Source organism: Centroberyx affinis, unplaced genomic scaffold (genome assembly GCF_046629955.1).
Source record: "Centroberyx affinis isolate AG114_WGS23_722 - 3 ecotype Tasmania unplaced genomic scaffold, CSIRO-AGI_Caff_v1 ptg001882l_1, whole genome shotgun sequence".
NCBI classification, from domain to species: domain Eukaryota; kingdom Metazoa; phylum Chordata; class Actinopteri; order Beryciformes; family Berycidae; genus Centroberyx; species Centroberyx affinis.
Genome location: NW_027280254.1, coordinates 162,176 through 182,976, shown reverse-complemented (window position 1 = coordinate 182,976; position 20,801 = coordinate 162,176). Strand labels below are relative to the sequence as shown.

Below are 20,801 nucleotides of genomic sequence, written 5' to 3'. Positions count from 1 at the left end.
AATTGCTGACATGAAAGAAAGACTCACTATTTAATAGTACTTAAGTTATTCTCGTCATGTTTTTATTTTTTTATATTGAGCAGCCAACATCATCAATTTTTGTTTCAAAAATGGATACAGCATATAAAGCAGGACTCCCCTCCTGGGGTTGCAGCAACAGTACAGAAGCATTAGTGTCGCAAGCATTTAAGGATTTCCATAATGACTGCACCTGTACCTGTACTTCTGTCCTGTAACACAGGACAGAACTCTGTCCTGTAACACAGGACAGAAGTATTCATTTATAAAATGTTGCCCAGTTGATAACTAACGTCTGTTGGATGGAAACAAAATGGAAAATAATTCTCTGAAATTTTGTTCAAGGGGAAATTGAATGGCATAAATAAGAAGTAAGCCAGCTCTGATAGTCGCTGAAGGGTAAAACAGGGTAATGTTCTGTTCTGCTTGTGACGCTTTGGGAGACTGATGGAGCTGCTCTCTAACCAGTGTGGATGTTTTTCACTCTCTGTCTGTCTCTCTGTCTCTGTGTTTCTCCCCGTCTCTCCACAGAGCCAGAGAGCGGTGATGTGGAAGAGAGCTTGGTAGAGGTTGCACAGAAGCACTGCGTCAGACTTGCATGTCAGAGAGGACAGCTGGTCCATCATCAGGACAGGGAGGACTTTGAGGTGAAAAAGGAAGGACCCCGGAGATCCAGCCTTCACACCAAGGAGTCAGCTGGCCACTACGCCACCAACCTGGCTGAGTCAGTGCTGCAAGACGCCTTCATCCGCCTGTCTCAAGATGAAACCTCCTTCGTCCCTGAGGCTGCCGTCAGCGTGTCGCTCTCCAGTCGTCCTTCCAACTCCACTGGTCCTTCACAGACAAAAGAGCCTTCCAGACAGCGCACCTGCTCCTTCGAACTCCCCAAGATTGTCATAGTTCAAAGCCCAGACAGTTCTGAGGGGGCTGCAGAGTGGCCAGGGACCCAGGTCTCTCAGACGCCTGACCAGGATGTCTCTACTGAAACAACAGAGATTCCAGAGCATGGGACGCAGGCACACATTCCCCCCCACAATGGAGGACACCCATCCAAACATGTAGAGGTGGCCTTGGCCTGTGCTGCCAGTGTCATTGGCACCATTACTAACCCACAGTTAACAGAACATCTCACCATGGAGTCCGTGTCGGAGGAAGACACAGAAGAGGAGCTGCAGGAACCCGAGGAGGGAGTCGACTACTCCTTCTCATCGGCCATGTGTGGCATGGCTCAGGTGGCTGGGGCTGTGGCAGTAGTGGACCTGACAGAGGAGTCAGGGGAGGGTGGTGACTCCGATGCCGATTCTGCCGAGGTCTACACGGCATCCCGGGGGCTGATGTCTGCAGCCGCGGCCTCTGCTGCCTTCACGCTGCACTGCAGTGTGGCAGAGGGAACCAGCATTGAGGCCTTCCGTGCCACCATTGCTGAGGTCCTGCACAGGGAAGCGGCCGAGGTACTGGCTCAGCCCCGGGGCTACAAGAGTGTAGCCGACCTGCTGGAGACCACCCATAACAAGATAGTAGATGGCATTACCTGTCCAAAGAAATCCTGCATGGATGAAAGAGAGGTGGATGACTTAATCAGTGAGGTGGCAGACAGCCTCTTTAAGCATGCATTAGAGAAAGCAAAAAAGAAAAAAGAACTGGAGGGTCCGGGGAAAGACGCCCCCAGCCTCCAGGGCTTTCTGCAGGACAGTGTGAACAATTTGCTCTTTGACATCCTTTGCCTGACACAGAAGAAAATCAGTGATATTTCCAGTGATCAAGAGTCATATGGCACACAAGAGGGTGATGTTTGTGCCAGGGAGGCTTCTACCACCAAGGAGGGCAGGGATCAATTGCAGCGTTTGTTTGGCTATAGCCAGTCCAATAATAGTGAGAACCTCAGCGGTATGCTACACTGCACAGATAAGTTTACCATGGTTACTGGGCTGAAAGAGGAGAAATATGTGCTGGAGGAGAAGGAAAGTGATCCCCCTGGATCTCCCTCCTCAGCATATAGCAAAGAGCAACAGCAGCAGCAGCTATGCAAACAGAGTCAGTCTAAATCCACATCCTTCTCTGTTAAGGACTACTCCGACCACCAGCAGATCCAGCAGGGCAGTGGTGCCATCAGAGAACCTCTGAGTGAGATCTCAGTCCTCAGCACAGAGAAGAGGGGCCGACTAGTAACAGGCAGTGACAGCAGGCAGGCCTCCCTCACCCCCCAGTCCTCCCTAAATTCCTGCAGCTCACTGCTCTCTCTGAGAATGGACTCAGAGTCCAGGACACCAGTTACTTGCTTCGCTGATGACCTGGCCACTACAGTGGTGTCTATGGCCACAGAGCTAGCTGCCATCTGCCTGGAGAACTCCACGGGAAAGCAGCCCTGGTTCTGTGCCCTGAAAGGGACATCTGGAGAGGGGCCTGAAGCCTATTTGCTCCCTGCTTGCCGCACGGTACTCAGGAGGAAAGAGGGACAGAGCGGTAGTGCTGCCTCTAAGAAGCATCGGGCACCACGCCTAAGTGAGATCAAGAGGAAAACGGAGGAGCAGCCGGAGCTGATGGAGCGACTGGTGAACCGGGTGGTAGATGAGACAGTCAATCCTGATGAACCCCAGGATCCCTTCGCCCTCTTTGCCTCCGAGGTCACCGCCAGGATCATGAACTGCCCTGAACTCAACGTGGTTGACACCTCCAAAGCAGGCCAGCCACGTAGCAGGCTGCAGTGTGAGAGGTGGAGCCGAGGGAAGGCAGCTAGTTATGAGAGTATTCCAGAAGAAGACGCGGACCCCTCGGGCACACCCAACACCCTGGGTCCTGGCAGCCGGCTGGGTCAGAACTTGAGCCGGGGCAGCTCAATCTCTAAGCAGTCGAGCTGTGAGAGCATCACAGACGAGTTCTCGCGGTTCATGGTAAACCAGATGGAGACAGAGGGCAGGGGGTTTGACCTTCTGCTGGACTACTATGCTGGGAAGAATGCCAGCAGCATCCTGGCTGCAGCGGTGCAGCAGGCTGCCACCAAGAAGAACGGCCACCTTAATGTCAGGACCACCTCCTGCCTGTCCAAACAGTCCAGCACAGAGAGCATCACAGAGGAGTTCTACAGGTTCATGCTCCGGGATATGGATAAGGAGAACAAAGATTATGGCATTGCCAAAACTAAAGAGTGGAGCAACAGCCTACTGCCCCCTTCTCCCAGAACACCCTTCTGTATCCGCCAGTCCTCAGTCCCAGACCGCCGCTCCTCAGATTCACGACTAACCGTCAACTCACCCATCAAAGCCAACTCTTTTGATGGATTTGCCCGCAATGTGCACGGAGACACGCTGAACATCTTCCCCACCAACTCAGTGTCAGCCACGGGCCTGTGTAAGTCAGACTCCTGTCTCTACCAAAGGGGCAAGACTGACCAGATCACTGATATGCTGATTCATGAGACCTGGTCCAGCTCCATCGAGTCCTTGATGAGGAAGAACAAGATCATCGCTGATCCAGAGGACAGCATCGAGCTGGAGGCTGCAGGAGACTCCCAGCCCCACGTCCAGCAGTTTGCCAATCGCCTGGCAGCTGACATTGTAGAGATTGGCAAGTCTGCACTGGGGGGCCAGCAGGATGGAGCTGGGGGAACTCTTGGGTGGCAACCACAGCCACACATGCCTGTTGGCGAAAGAAGGAGGGGGTTCAAACAGTCCCGGCCAAGTTGTAGTCGGAGCAAGGCCAGCCAGGAGCAAGCTGGCGCTGGGGCAGGGCCTGGGGCTACTGACAACAGTGTGCCCCGCATGAGGGGACCCAGAGATGTGCCACTGATCCACATTGAGGGAGATCAAAAGGATGAAGAGACCCTCCAGAACCCTGAGAGGACAGGGGGAGGTCCCCAGGACACACCCCCAGAAATATCAGCCCCTAAGTGCACAGAGAGAGCATCAGCCAGCAGCAGCAGGTAAGCTCACCACCTGCACCACCTGCACAGGTCACAGTTCTTCTTCTGTGTGAGAGTCAGTCTCCTCCTTCAGGCAGAAAGGTAGCAGAATCATCCTAGATGGATGCTCATCAAAGATTACATGGTCATCAAAGAACACAGAATTTCAGCTGTTTTTTGATCTGACAGAGTAAAAGAGAGAAAGGAAGAATCACATCATGGTAGAGTTATTTTTAAGGTGTCTTTGGAATGATTTCTTTTCTGAAAATGAACACTTAACAAATGATGTCCAGGCCCTACAAATAGAAAACTGTCCATGCGTACCAAAGCTATTTATAGTGTTTGATCACATAGCAGCAGGCACACATAGGGGATCCATTCAGTGGGAAAAACGAATCTATTTTAGCAGTGTGTGGGGTTTGACAGACCCTTGGCCAGGCTGTGACTCATATTGGCTGGGTGATGTACTGTGTGCTGAAAGCTTTTAGTGGTTTCATCTTTTATCCACTCTGTAGTGGTCGAACTCACCTTGATCAGTAAAGACTGCACTCACACTTGACACTCACACTGAAACCACATCACACCCATAGGTATTTAGATCACATTTGCATGCAGACTGCAACTGTATTATCTACTGTGCGTGAATGACAAGGAATCAGGCTGTGGATTAAGGCTGTTTGAAGGCTTAAGAAAATCACAATTGAATTTAGGTGCCTCTAGATAGGATAAAGTGCTTGTAGGAAGTCAGTTAATTTGGAATAAGTGTATTAATCCTTTTAGTTGCCGAATTGTTAGACATGGTCACTTTGGGATGTGCCTATTTGGACATATGGGTTAGGCTGATATTGTAGTAAGAATAAGACAGGGACTCGGCAAGTTAGCAAGTTTTACACAGCCACTAACAACCGCATGTGAGTAGCCTTTCAGTGGAGGCAGTAATGCATGGATACTTCCAGAGGACATTTTGGGGGTAATGAAGCTTGGAGCACTTCATAGATTGAGTCTGGAATCAAATGAAGCTGCTGATGTATAAGAGGAAAGAGCTGCTAATGGATAAGAGAGGTATATAGGGAAAAGTGAAAATAGATGATGTGATGTGGGGAATCAGTTGTGATCTATTTGTCATCATGTATTTGTACTGACTGTTAATAAAGCTAATATGAAATTCTGATCCTGAAGACAAGACAAGACATATTCAGAAAAGAAAAAAAGCTGAAAGGCACCCAGGCCTCAGGAGAATCACAGGGCATGCTACTTTTCACTCGACAATAAATTTAATCAGGGAACAAGTGGAGTGCATCTGTCTGTCCCTTGTGTAACAGTGGAACTCACTGACTTGCCTAGTCAATAAAACCTGATTTCCCTCTGGAATTCTTGAAGATGGCAGCCCTCAATCATCTGATTATGACTTAACTTAATCAGTTTCCTAAAATAACACTGACAATGCAATGTTGTCTGTGAAGAATGCAGCTTGCGGATTAAAGTTCTTGAAATGAATTAACTTTCTTTTATGTGATGCATAGTTATTTCTTTTAAAATGTATTTAAAGTGCATTTCATGTTTAACAAAACTGTTTACATGGATGAACAGTGGATAAAAGAGAAGTCATTTTATGTTGTTGACAAAATGTAAAAGGAACATTTTCCTTTCCTTAAACCATTTTTAAGGAACAATAGCCATAGTAACCACACAGTGCAGCAGACATTATGCACGACAACACTTGCCAAACCAACCAGTTGATGGTCACTCCCACCATCTTGCGGTTTGCTCTCCCCAGCAGTGAGAGGGACAGGCCAGCTGTGGCGGTGGCTGCAGTAGTGAAGAGGGACAAGCGTTCTATGAGTGCTAGCAGTGAAGAAAGCACGGGGAGCTGGTCCCATATAACCCCTGAAGATGACCCCCACGAGGAGACCAGTAGTTTTATCCAGCTGAGCGAGGGGTCAGTAACCGCTGCTCCTTGTCCAATCATACTGCTCCTAGTGCTGCTACTCCCACCCTCACCCCCACTCTCATTGGCCCATTGCTACTCACACTTGTGCTGTCCTGCGCCAATGCCAATTTACTCCCTGCTGCTGCGGCATCAAAGCCTGCTGAGGCGGTGCATGGCAGAGAGCCCGCTCCACAAATCCTTCTCCATAGCTGGCACAGAGGGCCAGACCCTGCCTGCATCCCACTTGCAAGAACCTGGCTGCAGTGGTACAGAGCTATGACCTCTCACATCCAAAGCCTCTGGTTCAGAACATTTGCTTCACCATTCTCTGCTTCACTAAATTCCCATTCCTTTTAGTCCCCTACACCAACTGTCTCAGCCGCTAGGATAGCCTCGCTTAGCCTCGCTTTCACTGCACCTTGAAAACAACTTATATGTCATGACTATGGAGCAATTAATATTACTAACACCAAAGCACTGTAAACTACATGTTTTCCATCATTAAATGCATATATTTCTGAACGTGTTGGGCCTAATGCAGAATGGTCAGTAGTCTGTAGATTACAGGGGGAGGGGGGCAGCAGGAAGGCTCTGTGTTCTCAGCTTGGCAGTGATACGAGTCGCCTGCTTGTTGCTTAATAAACTGCAAGAGTAGCTATCTGCGCCGCCACCATAACACCTGCTGCTCCCTGTAACCTCTCCATCCACCTGTTTACTTTAACTCCACCTCATCCCCTGATTACCTTCATGCTGTGACACGAGGGCCTGGCCGCCCACCCTGCCTGTCCACGCTACCCGTCTAACTCCCGCCAAAGCTCCTCATCCTCATCTCCGGACAGGCTTGCCGCCAGCCGCAAACCACCAGCCTCCCACCGTGAGCGTCCGATTCAGCTGCAGCTGCTATTTATATGTTAATCACCAGCTAATGAACAACATGGCCTGCATCGCTGCGCCTCGTTATTGTTCTCTTCACAAGTCAGTGATCATGTCGGATGTCTTGAGACAAGATGTGAATGATGCTCTCTGTTGTTTTTATTGGTTTACAGAAATGGGACCAGCAGCGCATCCAGCCTGGGCCTGGCAGACCTGGATGCTTTTTCTGATGTGCCCACCCAGAGCACGGTAATCAGGTAACTGTCACTGACAAGCCACGGTGCTGACATATTTCTCATTACGATGTCACTGACTGTAACGCCGATAATGACATTGTGTCTAATAAAGACAAAAGGTCTGCACACACTACACTGCTTTTTCTGATGTTCTCACCCAGAGCACAGCAGTCAGGTGGCTGGTGACTGACAGGCCGCAACACTAACACTCACCCACATGACAGATTATAGCTCATTTATTATTATGTTGTCAACGCTGATAATGATGTTCTCTTAAATAGACACTGTCAGCTTTATTATTTTATGTAATCCTACTTCTATTCATACCCTCTATTATCTATGTATGTATGCATCTATCTATCTATCTATCTATCTATCTATCTGTTTTTATTAATGTTTATTTTTTTGTGTTTGTAAAGAAGTTTGTACCTGTTTGTAAAGAAGTTTGTACTCTATCTAGGTTTATAATAATGATTATTTTTTAAAATACTTATACTTCCTCTAACTATTTAAACCACTTTTCTGCACAAACAGGGCTTTGTGCTATTTTCTTTTAAATGGTGTGGCTGAATACAGCACATTATAAGCTGTATACTTACTTTTCACTGCACATATTCATGTTACTATTGTTACTATTATATTCATGTTTTCACATCACTAGTTGTATATTTAATTCAGAGATAAATCCAGAGTAAATCCACCTTTCAAATCATGTTTTTCTCCTCACAGCGAGGAGAAAGAGAAAGGCCACCTGACAGGGACCAAGGAGAATGTTTTTGGTAAGTGCAGTGATGGATTCTCATGTCATCTCAATGTCATCAACATCTTGTCCACCTCCTTGTTCAACTTTAACATCTCTCTGCCTCACACACAAAGAGTTCTTGAGTGAGTCAAGCTATGTGCCGTGTCTGTGTGATTAATCCTTCAAATCGAGGTGCGTCACTCCTCTTTGAATTAAGGATGTTCATCAATAATTGAAAAGGGCCCCTAGTTCCAAAAGTGTCCCAGCACAAAGATCATCTTTGTTTAATGACTTGCACTGGAACAAAGATTGTCTAAAAGCAAAACTGAGCCCAGGGCATTTGTGTTGTATGAAGCTGACCTGACATTACATCTGTTTGTGGTGTCGGTGGGCACTGCGCTGGCACTTTGGCATTTGATGTCCAAGTGCGTGTGGGAACCCTGGAAAATAAATGAATGAAGATAACCTGGATGCAATATGTGATAGATCTGTTTAGATGTTTATGTACACAAATACATAATCACTTACTTGATGAAGACAGCACATCATTCTTAACGCACGCAGAGGATTGTGGGAGCTCATATTCATAGCTAGAAGAAGCTAGAAGCTAGAAGTTAATAATACAGCAATAATACAACTTTTAATTCCTTTTAATTAGATACTGCTCAATAAAGAACAGACGTGATTTGTAGAAAAAGATTTTCTCAGGTACTGTAAACGATGATGAAGTTAGATAGAGGGGTCAAGTGTCTCGCCCAACTGACTGACCTGAATCTGCGTTGTGAGGAAAGTGCAGAGAGGAAAAAGGTGTGTTGCCCCCTAACATGTCCTGTGATCTTTGATGTTCCAGAGAGCAGTGTGGTGAGGACAGCAGGGGGCAGCAGCAACCTCAGGGAGCTGCTGGTGGTGAACTGTGACCTGGAGCCGGAGTGTGTGGACTCGGAGCTGAGAGTGGCTCTGCAGTGGATCGCCGCCTCCGAACTCGGCCTCCCTGCCCTTTGTTTCAAGAAGTCCAAAGAAAAGAGGGTCTCAAAGGTGGGCAATAAAATAAAATAAAGCAGAGAGTCTCAAGCTGTTTTGTTCAATCTGATTTGATTGTATCACTGTTGCTGGTCTCTCTCTCTTACCCTATTATTGAGATTGTTTTTGCTACAGTATATGATAAAATGTTGCATTACATGGCATCTTGTATTGTTTGTACCCTGACCATCAAATTGGTGTGTTGGCCTTCTCTGCTTAAAATCATGTCATTTGTATTTATTTTAAAGCCATTACTGTCACTTGGCCTAAATGCTGTTCAACAGACCTTTCCCCCTTACCAAGGAAGATGTCTGAGAAAAAACATATTTGTCTGCAGTTTAATGTGCTGTTGCCTTTTTAGACAACTCACCCTTTAAAGAAATCTTTGACTCCCACTGGACTAGCATTATTATATGACAGCTGAATGAATAAATGTCTCATATTTTGATATGTTCTTTGAATGAAAGTTATAATTATACATAATTGAGCTCAAATTTGTGCAGAAATATGTCATTCGATTTACATGCAACATGCAGACGTTCGTGACCTTGTTGTGCACTGGGTGTAGATTGATGGTTTTGTTCTTCCCCCTCAGTTCCAAAGGGTGGTGCACCTGGTGTCTCAGAAGGCGTGGAGGATTGCTGACCTGTTCAGCGCTGTGGTTCAGTTCTGTAAGCTCCACGAGAAAGAGGAAGAGGAGGGCAGGTCTCTGTCCAGCCTGTTTGATTGGCTGCTGGAGACCCTTTAGGGTGGACCAGCATCCTCGGTCCGCACACACACACACACACACACGCTCGCTCACTCACACTCCTAACATGTTCCTGTGTGCCCCATCCTATCTCGACACACCAAGCCATCAAACTCCTAACGCAGTCTGGAAGCACAGCCCGATCCCTCCTCAGCAGACTGAGAATTTCACACCCCTCACCCCCGTCCCGCCCTTACATTGCCCATGAAAGTTGTGTTATTTGTGCGTCTGCAGCCATGAATGGACCAGTCTCCCTTTAATATAAGCACGTTTTGTTTTCAGCTGCACAGGTCTAGTGAGACACACACAGAGCAAAGTGTAGGTTGGACATCCTTAGTGGGAATGAGCTAGCCTTCAAGAGATTCTAGTCAGCAGGTTTTAACTGCTTCAGATGTAATATATTATATATTGATTCTCACAACCAAATTATGTTTTTATTTATTTATTCCAAATGAACACACAAAGAAACAAGGTACCAATAGAAGAGAGGAAAATCAGGTTCAATTTTCCCTGCAACACGATGAAATACCCAAACCTTTTGTATAGAAACTGCTATGTAAAAGAGGCTGTTGAAGTGTATAAGCCCAGTAAAAGCCATCCCTTCACTCCTCCTGGCAGTCACTTAGGAGCGCACATTTGTTTTACGTAAGCAAGATGTCCATATTGTCGTCGTTTTCGTTGGCCAACACATTCACTTCTGTTGTGACCTTGAAATTCAGTTCTGAGTAAGTAAGTTATCTTGTTGTTCATGTTACTTGAGAACTGTTTATTTTGGATAGCTGTATATACTGTAGATTCTGAACTGCTGCACCTTGGAGTAGTGGACTGCTCTCATTAGTTTTTACTATGTCAGGAAGACAGAGGTAGAGCAAGGTTTGTAATGTTGAATTTGTATGTGAATTTGGTCTGTATCTTTCTCTACATACTGTAGTGGTACTCTAGTGTTTTATCAGCATTGGGAAAAAAGCACACAATTCAGCTGTCAACTCTGTCAGTGTAGAACTGAATGTATTTATCTTTTGACATCAATAAATTCATGTGATGTGAAATACATGTAGTCTTCATTAGTCATTCTCCTTTTAACATATACACAGCTGATGATTAACACATTTATCAATATTACTATCAAACCGCACAGCCAAGAGCCTGGTTTCCTGAAAGCATGTCACAGAGGCAGTGAGACTGTAATACAACGGACACACAATCTTTGCACAAAGCTGCTTTGGGGAAGTGCAGCCCAGCTGAATTCCAGCTGACAAACTTGAGAATGGACATTCATCATTATATTGTGCTTTTAGAAAATACTGCTTAGTCCACAACACATAAACACACAAGGCAGTGGGACCAAATTAGTCAAAAGATTACCTTTGTCTTAAAATAGATTTAGGATGAAATCTAATCCACGTGCCATTTATAGAGGGTCTTGTAATCAAATTTGACCTTAAAATGTATGTAGGTAGAAATCCATGTCAATGTCACTAGTTATAGTTTCTGAACTTGACCTGCTCCTAACTTCACATATGTGACATGAGATGCAGAGGAATGAATGCTGAATTGCAAAGTTAAGAAAAGCCTTAATTAGTTTGGGATGTTTACATTGCAGAGAGCTGAGTCTAGTTCACATGCTAAAATTTCTGACACTTAAAATCCATACATGAAAAGTCTACACAGCTTTATTTAGATCCAGTCATCGACATAAATCAGGGGTAGACTAGCCTGGTGTCCAGTCCCTCTGAATCGCAGTTTTCAGCACTCTCCAAAATCAGATTTTTACCCCAGTTTGACTCAGATCTTTGCAGATCTTTCAGTTGTAAGACAGAAAGGTAGACTCCGGGTCGCACACAGTTAACACGGTGATTCTTCTGTTCCTGTATCTAGCCACCTAGTCGGACCGCCTGTTCCTCTTTGCACACCTGCGGGTCAAGGGACGGGTCAACGCCAGATCCGACATGTGTTATCCTTGCTGCCTGCAGAGGGGCACAGACAAGAACAGGTGGCTGCACTTCACTAACGCAGCTGCATGCTTTTCATCTAAAATGTGCAATTAAGCGTTTGTGACGGCTGGAGAGGGGCACTTTATTCGCTGCTCAAGGCTACATTTTAACAACGCACGGTTGTCAGATGCTGTGTGTTAGTGTGTGTGTGTGTGTGTGTGTGTGTGGACAGCGTCTACCTGTAATGATGGTGTCACCCTCGTAGTTGAAGGCAGCGGAGAAGATCTCGTCGCTGTGCCCCTCCAGGACTTGCAGGCAGACTCCAGACTGAGCGTCCCACACACGAGCTGCCTTGTCTGAGCTGGCAGTCAGCACCCTGCTGCCCTGCGGGGTGAAACAGATCTACCAAGAGAAACAGAGTCAGGAGAGTCAGTCTTGAGCAGAGCAGAGGGGAGAAGAGAGGGGTGTGTGTATGCGGGGGTGTGATACATGAGGGATAGAGAGAGTGAGAGAGGGAGAGAGAGAGAGAGAGAGAGTGCTGAATAGGAGATTGTGCCAGAACTGGTAGAAGGGAGGGACAAAATGAGAGAGTTTAGAGCACTTTCACTATGTCAGCAGCATTATATATTCCACAGAGGTCAAGCAACTTTAAATAGTTCATAGGCGGATAAGGGCACTAGCCGTACTACTTAGTGAAGGCCTTTTTTTCCCGTGGACTATTATGAAAAACACGTCTGAAGCTGATTGGGTTAGAGCCTGGCTGCATCCTTCCCCCGAAGGGCTTTTTATCCACACGCTGAGGTAAAGGAAGCGATGATTAAATGACGCTGGCGCTAGATGGCCATAAAAGTAAAGTGTGTTTTTATTAAAGCTCTAAACTAAGCTGCAAGGAGTGACCCCAGACAGGAAATGGAAACGGACTCTGGAAGTAGTTGACAAAGACGGAGCACCGGAGGGAGAAGATGACAGTGGAAGCTCAGGCAGGTATAGAAATGGAAAGAGAACAGAGAGAGGGGAGGGGGGTTTAAAATGGAGAGAGAGACAAATAATAGCCAGGAAAGAGGTAGTGCTAGTGAATTCCTGATATGAAAGACTATGTAGAAACCGCAAAAACAATGCATTCAGGTGTTGTCTTCCGAATCAGTCATGCCAGGGTTGAGTTTGATATTCATTCCACAGGTATTTTTTAGCCCTGATCACTGTTGAGCATTCAGGAAAGTCCACCGTTCATAGTCCCCTAAAATAAAAAGCAAAAGGCAACGAGGGGAAATAACTAGGGGAGGGAGAGGAGGGACTGGGAGCTAACAGGGAAATTAAAGTGAAAGCGAAAACAGGGGCAGATAGAGAGAGAGAGACAGGAACAGAAATAGAGGGAGAGACTGATGAAAGGAAAGATTGACGGTCATGGTTAAGAAGCATGGAGGGGAGGGGGAGAGGTGTCCTGTTAGGGAGAGATTAGTGTCATAATCCTCTGGAATCATCCTCCATCCAGCCTATTTATTACTGGCTGCCTGATGTGTTTCAGTAAACAGAGGCTGCTTCTCAGCCCCTCATACACAGCAGCCCTCTGAGCCAGAGTCTGCAGGACACACACACACACACACACACACACACACACGATGCATACACACAAAGCTGGCAAATGGTAAATGGGTAAAATCACTCCCATTAAAGTACAAGGTCAAAGCTGGGTCAAACAAACACACACATCTCCAGCCAAGCCCTCACAGCTAATGGCAGGTCGGACCACGGTCACTCGATGGTGAGATTGCATAGATAGTATTTGTCAAATCTCATGATGATCTACTGTAGGTAGAAAACACTGAAATAAAAACCAAAACAAGATAAGACATATACTTAGAAACCCTGCTTTCAAAATCGTAACATATTTGAGGATGGTCATGACTATTTCTGAAACTGAGTGAGTGATAATTTAGGTAACAAAATAGTATTTTGGAATGGAATGTGTTGGTTGTTTTTCAAAACTCACATCAGTTGTAGGTCATCATGTTTCCTGAAAGCTGTGTTGGTGAGTGTGCTATAGCACATAGCAGAAAACGATGAATAGAAAGAGAGTGAATGGGACACACAGTAGCTGTGACATTATTTATGACACACACTGCAGACCAAAAGACTAACCATGAGTATTTCAAGAAACCTTTTTTTTTTTTGTAATAGTTCCTGAAGGCTCTTGTCTCTTTGTTTTACTGTTTTAGGGATTTAACTGATGCTGACTTGTACTTATTGTGAGTCACTTTGCACAACAGTAGTTCAAATCTAGATTAATGGAACCTAGAAGTGCAATAAGTCAGATTGTGCAAGGGACATCACGCCAATGCTACAAAATTAAAAAAAAGTATTTTTTCTCTCAATCCGTCCATCCAGACATGCTGAGCTACATCCTGTGACACAGGAGGCTGAAAGCAGCCTGAGGCCAGGACTCCTGTCCTTCCTCTTCAGCATCATGCTTTATTACCCCACAATAACTAGGCAAGTTGAGACTTGTCCTATTTACAGAAATGGCCAGGAGAGTAGTAGCTGGGAATTGAGGGTTACAAAAATATACACACGCTCATTCACACCTGATAGCTGCCCAGTACATCAATCTTGTACTCTTGGCCCCTGCGGCAGTTAAGTACCTTGGTCAGGGGCAGATCATCAGTACTATATGAGGGAGGGTAGGTCACACTTGTTCACCTCACTTGCCCAAATTTCTTGAGCTGGCACAGGGAATAAAAGTGGTAACCTTCCAGTCACAAGATCGACTCTCTGTCCTGCCAATTATCACTGTACTTACTACCAAGTACGCTGGGCCCTGGTGACATAAAAGAGCTATTTACAGGCTGTGGCAGAAAAGCCATTTGGGCTCAGTGACTCACCTTGGAGATCTCTCCCTTGTGGCCCTCCAGCTTCACGAGACACTGGTGTGTGGCTGCACTGTACACTCGGGCTGTACCTAACACAGACAGGGCCAGACAAGGCTTTAGGGTACATATCATGCACTGTGCATTTTTTTTAGTTCCCAAAATTTAGAATTAATTGCTATGTGACCTGAGGAAACTGCTTCAGTTCACAAAAGCAGGACAAACAAAAATAAATGACAAGTTGTACTCAGAAATGAAATCCAGGAAAAAGAAGAAAAAAATAAACCAAACCCCTGGATATTAGTTATGCTGAGAATTGATGACTACATTTTAACTGTAGTCATGAATTCTGCAGGTAGTCTCACCATCAGCAGAGGCAGTAGCAATGAGCTGACCAGTTAAATCAAAACACACATCCAGCACTTCTTCTGTGTGTCCAACAAGAGTGGCCACACACTTCCCACCAACCGCCTCCCACAGCTGCAAACACACAAAAAACACACATCACATATCTATATGCACAAAGACATACACATTCAAAAGCACACATGCACATGAACTAGTATACACACATACACATGTGAACAAACACACACACAACCTCGCAAAACATCCTTGCATGTACCTGTTAGCTGTCTTAAGTGGCTTTATTTTACCCGTCTCCCGTAGAGGAACACAGCAATGTGAATAATTCTGACTTGTGAGCATGACTCATCTTGGCATAATTAAGGAATTAGGATTGGAGGATTTAATTTTCCTCTTCTAAATGATGTAAACCTTAGAGGCAAGGGGTGGGGAGAGATGGAGTGTGAGAGATGGGAAGGAGAAGAGCCATCTATCTCAAATAGTTACGCCACTTCAATCACTAAGGCACCAATAGTCCATAATGATAACTGAATGAGGATGTTCAAGTTATTGCTGCCTGGCAACAAATAGGCTACAATTCCAGCCTGTAAACAGTGATTTTTGGGTAATATTCAAGAAGGATGCAACATCCCTTGTTGCTGCAACTCTTCTAGATGTCAGACTTTGGGAGAGCAGATGAGAGCTCACCTTGCAGGTTTTGTCCATGGAGCCTGTGATGATGAGGGAGCAGTCCCAGTTAAACTGAACATTGGTGATTTCCCCACGGTGTCCCATCAGAGTGTGAACACGACTGGGGAAAAAACATAGACAGCAGCACTGAGTCAGACACATGTACATACACATGTGCACACTGTGTGTACATGTACGGGGCGTCCATATGTGTTATGTACATACACACACAGTCACACACATGCATGAGCCCACACACTTTCTCTCTTCTGACAGACAGAGACACACACACACAAACACACACACAGTGCAGTGACGTTGACAACATCTGACCTGCCTGAAGCAACATCCCATATAGAAACGGTGTGGTCAAAGGAGCCGGTGACGAGCTGGTTGCCCACTGTGTTGAAGGACAGAGAGATGACCTCTGCAGTGTGACCCTGGACAGAGTCAGAGAGTGAGAGAACAAGAATGAGAGAGATAAGGAGAGAGGGAGAGAAAGAGAATGAGACAGAGTGAGGGATAATAGAAGATCAAAATGAGCACATCAAAGAAAAGCAATACATATTTTTTAAATTAGTATGCAGAGTTCATAAAACTACAGTCTAAAAAGTAGATTCTTCTTTAAAAAATAAATAAATAAAAAAGGAGCATACGCTTAAGGTTTTGTGCTCAATTGTCAGTTGTCAGCATGATTCATTTTTCATGGTGGAAGTAAAAAAAAAAAAGAGAGCTGCGATTTTCAGAGAGTTTGCCCCTCTCTGGAACACAGAGCCAGCCAGCCAACCAGTCACACCATGCTCCCACGTGCAACCCCTACATCAAAGACGGCTCGCTTCTCCCCTCGGAGTGGGTTAAGATTACCTTATTAAAGTATTACAGCTACATTCCCCATCAGATCATGGGGGGATGAGTGAGCTGCAAAAGAAGCTGGGCATCCGAAGGCTAACAGCTCCCCATAAATGAATAGTTACAGTCAAAAGTGAATGAATAAATGACTCAATAAGTCATTAATGGGTGGATTTAATTTCTGCCCAGATGGTAGAAATGAAAGAGCAAGAGAGCAAAGCAGAGAGAGATAAACAGACAAAGAAACAGACGGCAACAAAGACAGCAGGGTAAGTAAAGAAATGCTAACTCACAGTCAGGGTGGCCACCTCCTCCCCAGTCTCCACGTCCCACAGCTTGGCGGTGGTGTCCATGCTGCCTGTGGCCACCAGTGTACTCTGGGGGTTGAACGCCAGGCAAACCTACACCATACACAGCATTCTTATCAGTTACTGGCCCTGGGCTCTGCTACAGAGCCACACAGGATTCGCCAGGGACTTATTTAGTATCTACGTGCCAAACATAATTCCAAAGCAACATTATTTGTGACTCCTTTTGGATTTAGTTTTCCTGACACCAGGTAAAAGGTAAAAAGGTGGAAAACAATTAAGGGCTCCCAAATTGGACAAAACGCTATGCAAAATGATGGGAGGAGGGAAACCACTTGTAATGCAGAAAGTAAGAACATTTATTCAAGCTTAACATCGCAAAAAATTGCATTAGAAAGCTGTGGAAAACGTATCACTGGCTTATGCACCCTCGACACTTGGTTGGATTTTTTGCAATGTTAAGCTTGAATACATTTTCTTACTTTCTGCATTACAAGTGGTTTCCCTCCTCCCATTATGTTGCTTTGGATTTTGTTATCAACAGAGATTATTTGTGAGCAGGGGTATAGTTTCAAAGAAATAAATATCATGCATATATTGATATCATGTTGGCCCCCGCTGCAACAAAACCCACTTGGTCCTGCTGTGGAAATGTGTGTATTGGATACTGGCAATCTATCCTTTAGCATTGAAATTAAAACAAACCAAAATCAAATAATTTTCACTTATAATAGTATGTACATACTATTTCTGCCATGTGTCCCCGAAAGGTATGAAAACATTTGCCGGTCTCTGCACTCCACAGCTTGCAGGTCTTATCAAAAGACCCAGTGGCAATCTTGTCTCTGAGTTTCAGGAAGAGAAAAATATAGCAAAGAGCGTGAATGTAGGAAAATAGGAAAAAGCTTTTCTGAACAGGTGAATACAAAATTGAGAGCCAAAAGGAGCAAGGTAGCATTCTGACACTTCGAAAGTTTTGCGCAAAACAACTTATTACCCATAGGGGTTGTTGAATGCAATGGCATACACCACATTCCTGTGACCCTCCAGCGTGTGCAGCTCTGTGCCTGAAGCTGTGTCCCATATCCTACATGTCCTGTCATAGCTCCCAGTGATAAACCTGCAGAGAGAGAGAGAGCGAGAGATAGTGTGAGAGACAGAGAGAGAGAGAGAGAGAGAGGTGGTACTATTTACCTTCTCCTCACCCTGGAAACACAAATGCATAGGGTTTTCTGAAATCTAGAGTGCCAGCATTTTGTGTGTTGCAGATAAACTTACCTTGACCCTGATTTATTGAAGGCAACATTTGTCAGTGGCAGTATGTGTGCCTGCAGCGCCTGCAAAAAGAGACCAGAGAAAGAAGATTAGAAAATATTATCTCTGAGGCGATATACTTGAGTTATTGACTTAATTCAATTCAAGTCTGTAAGTTTACCCGTGTAATATCCATACATAATTAATCTGACTTTGATGTGCTGGGAAGACTTGGTACCTTACCCGCTGCTGCTCTCTAGTGTCACTTTGAAGCACTAGCGCTAATATCGCACTACTCAAACTCCTCAAAATAATATTCACAAAAAGCACATATCAGATGGCCTTGGCTAAACTGGGACACTACACGCTTTCGGCCACCAATAAGATGCTACAATTAGCTGGTGGAGCCAAACTTTCATCATCCAAACTATGATCATTAACCGGCGAAAGTGCAAACAATCATTGGTTTAATTCCTTCAATCTGATGCACAATGCCTGTGCCCAAAGACATTTTGGTCTGACAGAGAAGCTGAAGAAACTCCAGTAGTTATGTCATACTCATGTAATAAAAACAATGGATTTTTATGGAGGTTGTATAAACTAGATGTCTCCTGCTTTTGCCACTAGCACTGAGCAAGGTACTGTATGCACTGCTGTACACTGTAACAACTATGCATGTACAGTCCACTTTTAAAACATTTACAATCTTCACCCAGTAGGAGGTATTCCATTCAATCAGAATGTTGTGTCGCTATGTTGATTTTTCTCCGATTAGCCAGTAACGTAAATATGTGACCTGTTTCTGACCTTGAAGAGACAGAACCTGTGGTGGTCCTGCTGGCCCTGTTTCTCCTGAAGTCGGAGGATCAGATGTTTAACCTGGTCAGCCCGGGACTCAGTGATGAGAGGCTCTGACTGCCTGATCTCTGCCACCAACTGATCTGGGTTTGTCCTGCATGGTGACAAAATACATTCAATTAGGGTTAGGGTTACATACAATTCGAAATGTGAATGAGAACCTGAAAAACAATTAAGTTGCATATATCCAGAAAATAACAATTTCAGAGTATCTCAAAGGTCTAACCTTTTGAGTAGGCTACAAACAGTGTGTATGAAGCACTGCATGGGGATGAAATCTGCCTTTTTAACAATGATAACATTCCCTCAGCCCAGTAAACCCATAGATATAGGTAAAATGCAAGGAAAATACTTGAAAATACTCTTCTTGTTAGATTTACGTCGTCAGAGCTAATGTAATGAAAAGACTAACGACATTTAGCACAGCATGACAAGCAACAAAATTATCACTAACGAGTTATTTGTGGCTAATGTAACATTAACCACAGTAGCCACAGTAACGTAATGAATGTTAGTGTAAACTCACGTACTCTGGAGACAAATCCAACAGGTCGATTGATTTGGTCCTCAAATTTCCACCTTTCTCATATTCCAGGATGATACCTGGGAAAGGAAAATGGAATTAAACTATGATAACTTGGTGATAACTTGTGAACCTAGAACAGCAGCAAGCTAGCTAGCCAAAGAAACGGCTTTGTAGCAAGTCAAGTTGTTGTCATTAATTTAATGTTGGAAACATTCTACTGTCCACCAAAAGTTTACAGTTGTTATATCCCATCGAAAAGAACTACAGTGGTCCCAAATACTACTATTTGTCTTACCTGGTGGATAATATCTGAGCAGGAATCGTTTAAGTTTCATTTTGCCTTGTAGTCAGTAGACTTTCTCACTTTACATCCTCTATCAACAAACCGTTGCTATGCCGACAGACTCGTGGCACGCTTTCTCGCGCACTCACCACGCATGCGTAATACGGATATAAACGCGACGACTATCTCCAGCAGAACATTTTTCAACTTCAAATGAGCCCATATATGTTGGCATGAAGAATGGAAAATGGCAAAACATTTCAGCTAAACACATTTAAAATAGTAGGCTAACGTTACATTAGCTACATAAGACATAGGCCTACATTACAAGTAAGAGAGGTTGTGAGCTATGATATTGCAGTTAACACAGTAAATGTACACGACCATTATAAGAAAGTATCAAATTAATCTCTTTTAAGAACAAGGATTACATACAATGGTTAAAAAGCCTATGCAGTGAATTTTACAAGACGCGGTGTCAATCGACCCTGAGCAACGACTTCCAGTGTGTTTGAGGTGAAACCAGTTGCTGTTCTGGCTACAGCTGTGGAGAAAATAGACCATAGTTTACGATACGTTGCCTGTGAAGCACTACCATACTCTCAGTTTGGCAGGCGATAATTTAATTTGTGCCTATATATCTATATTAGCCTTCCTAGTCCACTGTATGAGTGAACGTGGATCAGAGTGTGCCTCTGCCTCACCTGTGCGTAAAGGTGCACGGCCTAACCATCATCCCCGTACCCAAGCCTTTTAGCGATCGAAAGCCACACATATTTATTTCAGCCTGGGACAACATAGAAAGCAAAAGATTGCATTGGTCAAGTGTATATTTTCGCAGACGGAATGCCGCAGAAGACAGAGTGGTTCCGAATGTGTTTCTTGCCGCACGAAAGTTCCGCCCTGGTGTGCAAGCTTCCATTATAACCCACAAAATCATTTTTTTTGTAAATCTCCGTGCGAATAATCCGCACCGAAATTCGCACTCGGTGTGAAAGAGCTTTAAATCAATGCTAGACTCCCTGTAATAATAAACAGCATCATTGTTAGACAAATCATAAAAGTTGTTGACTCCTCGGAGAATCAGCCCAGCTTTCCTTAAGGAAAGACAACTGAAACAAAAGTTGATTTAGATTTTTAGCAAGACATGTTTTAAGATGAAAGGTTGTACAGGGTTGTAGAGTAACACATTAAGTACTACACTGATAGCCGTTCAACTCTAGACTTAATTACACCTATATGTGGTGTTGTTAATAGGCTAATATGTTATGCTTCCACGATTTACGGGTGGTTCAATTTATTGCCAGGCTCAACGTCTGGCCTACACCAGGAAGTTACATTTCTATTTTAATTGTCTCTCCTTGTATGATGTAATTTATTGAAGACTGAAGTCTTATACTGATAGCTAAAGCTGAACCATCCTCC

The 20,801-nt window shown here is 44.6% G+C and overlaps 2 protein-coding genes across 2 annotated transcripts in view; one reads left to right on the top strand and one right to left on the bottom strand.

The window, feature by feature from the left end:
* Nucleotides 1–9,465, top strand: part of sphkap (SPHK1 interactor, AKAP domain containing) — a 31,677-nt gene extending 22,212 nt beyond the window's left edge. Inside the window, exons 7-12 of the mRNA XM_071530128.1 lie at nt 550–3,937; nt 5,694–5,855; nt 6,893–6,976; nt 7,685–7,734; nt 8,548–8,732; nt 9,313–9,465. Coding sequence (XP_071386229.1) covers nt 550–3,937; nt 5,694–5,855; nt 6,893–6,976; nt 7,685–7,734; nt 8,548–8,732; nt 9,313–9,465 — 4,022 coding nt within the window. The remainder of the gene's footprint in view (nt 1–549; nt 3,938–5,693; nt 5,856–6,892; nt 6,977–7,684; nt 7,735–8,547; nt 8,733–9,312) is intronic.
* Nucleotides 9,466–11,397: 1,932 nt separating this feature from the next.
* On the bottom strand, nt 11,398–19,428 carry daw1 (dynein assembly factor with WDR repeat domains 1). Its single transcript, XM_071530126.1, has 13 exons — nt 19,389–19,428; nt 19,098–19,170; nt 18,517–18,661; nt 17,734–17,792; nt 17,453–17,575; nt 17,201–17,300; nt 16,441–16,548; nt 15,632–15,738; nt 15,317–15,419; nt 14,629–14,743; nt 14,279–14,355; nt 11,639–11,801; nt 11,398–11,432 (listed from the first exon to the last, which is right to left on the bottom strand). The coding sequence occupies exons 1-13, from the start codon at nt 19,426–19,428 to the stop codon at nt 11,398–11,400; spliced, it is 1,248 nt and encodes a 415-aa protein (XP_071386227.1).
* Nucleotides 19,429–20,801: the final 1,373 nt, after the last annotated feature.

Bases quoted from the DNA above. Each gene is read 5' to 3' on its own strand.
- daw1 (XM_071530126.1), bottom strand. From the start codon at position 19,428: ATGAAACTTAAACGATTCCTGCTCAGATATTATCCACCAG. The intron at 19,171-19,388 runs GTAAGACAAATA...TTCCTTTCCCAG, and splicing joins GCTCAGATATTATCCACCAG to GTATCATCCTGGAATATGAG. The intron at 14,744-15,316 runs GTGAGCTCTCAT...GTGTGTTTGCAG, and splicing joins CCATGGACAAAACCTGCAAG to CTGTGGGAGGCGGTTGGTGG.